This window comes from Triticum dicoccoides, chromosome 7A (assembly GCF_002162155.2).
Source record: "Triticum dicoccoides isolate Atlit2015 ecotype Zavitan chromosome 7A, WEW_v2.0, whole genome shotgun sequence".
NCBI classification, from domain to species: Eukaryota; Viridiplantae; Streptophyta; class Magnoliopsida; order Poales; family Poaceae; genus Triticum; species Triticum dicoccoides.
Genome location: NC_041392.1, coordinates 573,391,922 through 573,399,548, shown reverse-complemented (window position 1 = coordinate 573,399,548; position 7,627 = coordinate 573,391,922). Strand labels below are relative to the sequence as shown.

Here is a 7,627-nt window from a genome sequence, read left to right as displayed (position 1 = left end):
TATATCTGGGCCAAGCCCAAATAGTGCCAAAAAAATAACAAATGAAGTATAATTTTCAAAATCTAACATGTTATATTCAACAACAAAAATGATTTAAAATTTTCAAATAATGCTCTCAAAAATTACAAAAAAATACCTTTTAAACAACACGTGTTATTCTGGACAACAAAAAGACTATTCCATGCATCACTACTTTATCATCGGATGAAAGTGCGGAGCTGCAATACATCCCGATGAACGATATTAGGAACATTTCTAGCAGACTAAGGCATAGCCTAGTGATGGGAAGGGGCTGTTGATGCCTTCCCACCCACCCAGATTCAAGGCATGGTACTTGCAATTTGGATTTGTTGCACCAAGTATACTGTAGGGGTTCCCTTATTGTCTTTCTGTCAAAAAAAAATATTAGGAACATTTCTTCACATTCACATCTCATGGGTTGAAAAGCGATACTTAGGGTCACATTATTTCTGGCGTTCGTCGAAAATTGGATATAAAAAGTGTTGAGAAATGACACGTGTAGCAGGTTCTATTAATTTTATCGCCGGTTGCAACGCATGGGCATTTGTACTAGTACTACATAAAACTCTAATCATATGGAGTGGCAAGGAGCACGCGGTTGCAATCGTTTGGTCGTCGGTTCGATTCCTAGCATCGCGTCTGGCTCATTTTTTGCTTTCCCTTTTTTCTCACTCGGTACAGCTCGATGGGCCGGCCCAATCAGGCTGCCTCCCTGGCGCCGTGACACTAATTTGACGCAAAGAGCGTAGAGCTCCCGTTGGTAGCCTCCGACGCGTGGTATTCCTGTGCTGCAGGAGCCTGGTGTTGTACTGAAGATTTGAGATTTATTTGGAACAAAAAATGTCCGATGTGAGTAGCTGCAGGTTACGGTGGTCATGCAAAGCTCTGGCAAGTTCATGGAGGGGCAATGGGGCACGTAATAAACAAAATAAAGGAAGGAAAATTGTGTAACTTGGTCTTGTTGACAGTTTGCATGGATGTGTTCTTCTTTATCATGGGAGCGTGTTGGTAGTGCTCAAGGACTGTACCAAGGAGGGAGCTAAGAACTTACTATGGGCAGCGACAAGGAAAGGACAATGATGATGCATAGGGCTTGTGTAGCCTGGACACGACGCAAGGTGGAACATGGTTGCGGTCGAAGAAGTTTCAGCTAGGTCGGACTACACAGTCTGACAGATCGATGCGAGTCGGTTGATACAGAAGATAATGGTGAGATTGGCAACGATAGGTGGAAATTTCTTCGAAAACACATGAAAACTTCAAGGAAGAAGAAAAAAATTTGGCAAAAAAGGACAAGATTTGCCGTTCCCGCCAAGCAAACTTGTCATAAAAACGTTCTCTTGCGACCACTTCACAGACGACGCTCGCTAGATAACATTATCGTTCCTTTATGCACGGCTTCCTTTTTTGTCCTTACCAACTGTATGCACGCAAACTTTTTGTCTTAAGTTCGTATACATCATAAAAACAAATTAATGTATCAATAAATAATGCATCGACGGGTACGACACGTACAACACTAGGAAAGCTAATAAACTCTATACTACTCCCTTAATTTCAAAATGCTCCTTCTTTTTCGATTTACAGGGCTCAAACCTGAAATCTCATCAACCAAGACATTTTGTGAGTGGAGAAATGTATCTCGTACTTTACAAAACTATTCAAATTAAACGCATGCATTAATTTGGATTAATTGCAGTGCATGCATGCTTGACCACTAGATGAGTAGGAACATTACATACATTGATGTGTTCCTTTTTAATTCTTGCATGCAAAGATTTAATGCGCCTTGAAAACTAAAATGAGATGAAGATGAGCCCTTTAAATTGGAAAAATAAAAGAGTTAAAATAAGACCTATAAATTGGAAAGGAGGGAGTATAACGCGTCTGCGCTTCTCGAGGTTCAACTTTGACCATAAATTAACCAACGAGATCGACTGTGGCGAGAGCAAAAATTATATAATTGAAAACTTCTTTTGAATATGAATTCATTGATATAATTTTTGCTCCTGCCGCAATCGGTCTTGTTTGTTAAATTTATGATCAAAGTAAAACACGGAAATCAAGGATGTACTATATTTTGAAACGGAGGGAGTACTTATCTACTACACGATGCTTTTCTTTTATATAAAACAAACACATGCAAAATTAACTAAAAGAACAACCTTTTTTTAGCAAAATAGAACAACGACCTAAGCAACAACGAGCACGTCACACCTCTACCCAGTCATCTAGGGCGAGTTTGGTTGCCTGCCTCGAGGCCAACCAGGCCCGCACGGTGCAGTATCTTTTTGGACATCGGTTGTTTGGTTCCCTGCATATACTGTTCAGCCTGCATAGCACGGTTCTTAAAGCACCCCTGGCTCTGGCCCGTTGGGAACAACCGAATCGGCAGTTTTCCGAGAGCCAGGCCCGAGCGATGCAGTGAGGCGCACGTGGATGGCTCTCTGGAGATGTGTGTCTCGAGCTAATCCATCTCTCTCTCTCTCTCCCTAATCCTTAATCCCCTCTCTCTCCCTCTACTCCGGTGCGATCCCGACATGGTCTTGTGTGCGTCCGACATGGCGAACGTGGAGCAGAGGCTGGAGCATCTCAAGATGGCCATGAGGATGGGCGGCGTGGGCGCTGGCGCCGCCCCCGACAACAACTTCGGCACCCACCTCGCCACGAACACCGTGCACTACAACCCCACCAACCTCTCCCATTGGGTCGAGAGCATGCTCTCCCATCTCAACGCGCCGCTACCGCCCCTCCCGCCCGCCCCGCAGCTCAACACCTCCACCTCCTCCACCGTCACGGGCGGCGGCTACTTCGATCTCCCGCCCTCCATTTGAAGGAAATATGCCCTAGAGGCAATAATAAAGTTGTTATTTATATTTCCTTATATCATGATAAATGTTTATTATTCATGCTAGAATTGTATTAACCGGAAACTTAGTACATGTGTGGATACATAGACAAACAGAGTGTCCCTAGTATGCCTCTACTTGACTAGCTCGTTTATCAAAGATGGTTAAGTTTCGTAGCCATAGACATGTGTTGTCATTTGATGAACAGGATCACATCATTAGAGAATGATGTGATGTACAAGACCCATCTATTAGCTTAGCATAATGATCATTTAGTTTTTCTGCTATTGCTTTCTTCATGACTTATACATGTTCCTCGGACTATGAGATTATGCAACTCCCGAATACCGGAGGAACACCTTGTGTGCTATCAAACATCACAACGTAACTGGGTGATTATAAAGATGCTCTACAGGTGTCTCCGATGGTGTTTGTTGAGTTGGCATAGATCGAGATTAGGATTTGTCACTCCGTGTATCAGAGAGGTAGCTCTGGGCCCTCTCGGTAATGCACATCACTATGAGCCTTGCAAGCAATGTAACTAAAGAGCTAGTTGCGGGATGATGCATTATGGAACGAGTAAAGAGACTTGCCGGTTACGAGATTGAACTAGGTATGATGACACCGACGATCGAATCTCGGGCAAGTAACATACTGATGACAAAGGGAACAACGTATGTTGTCATGCGGTTTGACCGATAAAGATCTTCATAGAATATGTAGGAGCCAATATGAGCATCCAGGTTCCGCTATTGGTTATTGACCAGAGATGTGTCTCGGTCATGTCTACATAGTTCTCAAACCCGTAGGGCCTGCACGCTTAACGTTCGATGACAGTTTGTATTATGAGTTATGTGATTTGATGACTGAAGTTTGTTCGGAGTCCCGGATGAGATCACAGACATGAGAGGAGTCCCGAAATGGTCGAGACATAAAGATTGATATATTGGACAATGTTATTCGGACATCGGATGAGTTCCGAGAGGTACCGGGTAATTATCAAAGTGTGGGAGGGTTATCGGAACCCCCCGGGGGAACTAATGGGCCTCTATGGGCCTTAGTGGAAGAGAGGAATGGCTAGGAGGGGCTGCCCCCCATTGGGTCCGAATTGGACTAGGGGAAGGGGGGCGCCCCCCCTTCCCTTTCCTTCCCTCTCTCCCTTCCTTCTTCCCCCTCTTCCTTAGGTGGAAACCTACTAGGACTTGGAGTGCTAGTAGGATTCCCCTCTCCTGGCACGCTCTAGGAGGGCCGGCCGGCCTCCCCTCCCCCCTTTATATACGGGGCAGGGGCACCCTAGAACACACAAGTTTCTCTTAGTTGTGTGCGGTGCCCCCCTCCACATTTACACACCTCGGTCATATCATCGTAGTGCTAAGGCGAAGCCCTACGCCGGTAACTTCATCATCACCATCACCACGCCATCGTGCTGACGGAACTCTCCCTTGGCCTCAACTGGATCAAGAGCTCGAGGGACGTCATCGAGTTGAACGTGTGCTGAACACAGAGGTGTCGTACCTTCGGTACTTGATCGGTTGGATCACAAAAACGTTCGACTACATCAACCGCGTTACTAAACGCTTCCGCTTTTGGCCTACGAGGGTACGAGGACACACTCTCCCCTCTCGTTGCTATGCATATCCTAGATAAATCTTGCATGATCGTAGGATTTTTTTTTTGAAATACTGCATTCCCCAACAGTGGTATCAGAGCCAGGTCCATGCGTAGATGTTATATGCACGAGTAGAACATAATGAGTTGTGGGTGATAATAGTCATACTGCTTACTAGCAACGTCTTACTTTGATTCGGCGGTATTGTTGGATGAAGCGGCCCGGACCGACATTACATGACCGCGTTCATGAGACTGGTTCTACTAACGTGCTTCGCACACAGGGGGCTAGCCGGTGTCTGTTTCTCCAGCTTTAGTTGAATCGAGTTTGACTATGCCCGGTCCTTGTTGAAGGTTAAAACAGCACACTTGCCGAAAAATCGTTGTGGTTTTGATCCGTAGGTGAGAACGGTTCTTGCTAGCAGCCCGTAGCAGCCACGTAAAACTTGCAACAACAAAGTAGAAGATGTCTAACTTGTTTTTGCAGGGCATGTTGTGATGTGATATGGTCAAGACGTGATGATATATAAATTGTTGTATGAGATGATCATGTTTTATAACAGTTATCGGCAACTCGTAGGAGCCATATGGTTGTCGCTTTATTGTATGAAATGCAATCGCCATGCAATCACTTTACTTTATCACTAAGCGGTAGCGATAGTCATAGAAGCAATAGTTCGCGAGATGACAACGATGCTACGATGGAGATCAAGGTGTCAAGACGGTGACGATGGTGATCATGACGGTGCTTTGAAGATGGAGATCAAAAGGCACACGATGATGATGGCCATATCATATCACTTATTTTGATTGCATGTGATGTTTATCTTTTATGCATCTTATTTTGCTTAGTACGGCGGTAGTATTATAAGATGGTCTCTCACTTAATTTCAAGGTACAAGTGTTCTCCCTGAGTATGCACTGTTGCTACAGTTCGTCGTGCCGAGACACCACGTGATGATCGGGTGTGATAAGCTCTACATTCACATACAACGGGTGCAAGCCAGTTTTGCACAAGCAGAATACTCAGGTTAAACTTGACGAGCCTAGAATATGCAGATATGGCCTCGGAACACTGAGACCGAAAGGTCGAGCGTGAATCATATAGTAGATATGATCAACATAGTGGTGTTCACCATTGAAAACTTCTCCATCTCACGTGATGATTGGATATGGTTTAGTTGATATGGATCACATGATCATTTAGATGACTAGAGGGATGTCTATCTGTTGGGGAATGCAGTATTTCAAAAAAAATCCTACGATCATGCAAGATCTATCTAGGAGATGCATAGCAACGAGAGGGGAGAGTGTGTCTACGTACCCTCGTAGACCGAAAGCGGAAGCGTTGAGTAACATGGTTGATGTAGTCGAACGTCTTCGCGATCCAACCGATGAAGTACCGAACGCACGGCACCTCCGCGATCTGCACACATTCAGCTCGGTGACGTCCCTCAAACTCTAGATCCAGCTAAGGCCGAGGGAGAGTTTCGTCAGCACAACGGCGTGTTGACGGTGATGATGAAGTTATCGACGCAGGGCTTCGCCTGAGCACTACGACAATATGACCGAGGTGGAAATCTGTGGAGGGGGCCGGCTGGCCTCATGGGGCGTGCCCCAAGGGGGAATCCTACTCCTACTAGGAGTAGGTTCCCCCTTTCCTAGTCCAACTAGGAGGGGAAGGAAAGAGGAAGACGGAGAGAAGGAAAGGGGGGCGGTCCCCCCCATTCGGATTGGGCTTGGGGGGCGCACGCCTCCACCTGGCCGCCTCCTCCTCTCTTCCACTAAGGCCCATGAAGGCCCATGAACCCTACGGGGGTTTCCAGTAACCCCCCTGTACTCCGGAAAATGCCCGAACCTATCCGAAACCTTTCCGGTGTCCAAACATAACCTTCCAATACATCAATCTTTATGTCCCGACCATTCCGAGACACCTCGTCATGTCCGTGATCACATCTTGGACTCCGAAAAACCTTCGGTACATCAAATCACATAACTCACAATACATATCGTCATCGAACGTTAAGCGTGAGGACCCTACGGGTTCGAGAACTATGTAGACATGGCCGAGACTCATCTCTGGTCAATAACCAATAGCGGAACCTGGATGCTCATATTGGTTCCTACATATTCTACGAAGATCTTTATTGGTCAAACCGCATAACAACATACGTTGCTCCCTTTGTCATCGGTATGTTACTTGCTCGAGATTCGATCGTCGGTATCATCATACCTAGTTCAATCTCGTCACCGGCAAGTATCTTTTGTAACATTCCAAAATTCTAAATTTTGGAATGTTATAATAAATAGATAGATTTGTTTGATTGTTTGATTGATTGAGTGTAATTGAGTGAAATTCGAAACTTTTTGAAAGTTAAATGAGAGGGAATAAAATGACTTTCCCAAACTTTCATTTTTGCATATTCTTTTCACCACAAAATCCCGGAGAGAAGATGACATGACTTCTTCCATTTATTTAAATGAAAAGGGGTGTTGAAAATATTTAAATTTCATTTGAAAATATTTCCAAAACTTTATGCAACTCAATGATTTTCATGAGAGAAGATAAAATGACTTCTTCAAATTATATGAAATATGAGTTGGGAGTTTAAAAGGATCAAAATTTAAAATCCTTTTGAAATTATTTTCAATTTGGAGTTATTTGGATTTATTCAAATTATTTTTCTCCAAAAATAAAATATATGGAAAATAGGGTAACATGATTCCCTACAATAAAAAATTGGAGAAAAATTAATTTGAAATTATTTTGGTGTTTTTAAAATGATTTGTTGAGTTTTTATTGCACCAATAGCACTGTTTGATTTACTCAAATTTTTGTTGATTTTATTTGACGTTAGAAAAATGTTCATGTAGTAGAAAATATTTTTCTGAAAATTTTGATATATAATATGCCTATATAAAATTTTTATTTTATTCTCGTTATTCAGTTTTCCCTTTCTGTTTTTATTAAAAAAAGAACTGTACGTGCGGCCATAATTGTTTGTCGCCCATGTGCGCTGCATAGTAGCATCGGGCCCCCCATCATTTTAGTGTTTTTTCTTTCCTACATGGGCCAGGCCCAGCCAGCCTTTTCAGTTTTTAGGCCGAATTTTGTTTAAAAAAAAACTGCAGCCGCAGCGTGCGCGCGG

At 43.8% G+C, this 7,627-nt stretch overlaps 1 protein-coding gene across 1 annotated transcript; it reads left to right on the top strand.

Annotated features, from left to right (window-relative positions):
• The first annotated feature begins 2,561 nt into the window (after positions 1-2,561).
• On the top strand, positions 2,562-2,855 carry LOC119333637 (DELLA protein RHT-1-like). Its single transcript, XM_037606473.1, has one exon. The coding sequence runs from the start codon at positions 2,562-2,564 to the stop codon at positions 2,853-2,855; it is 294 nt and encodes a 97-aa protein (XP_037462370.1).
• Positions 2,856-7,627: the final 4,772 nt, after the last annotated feature.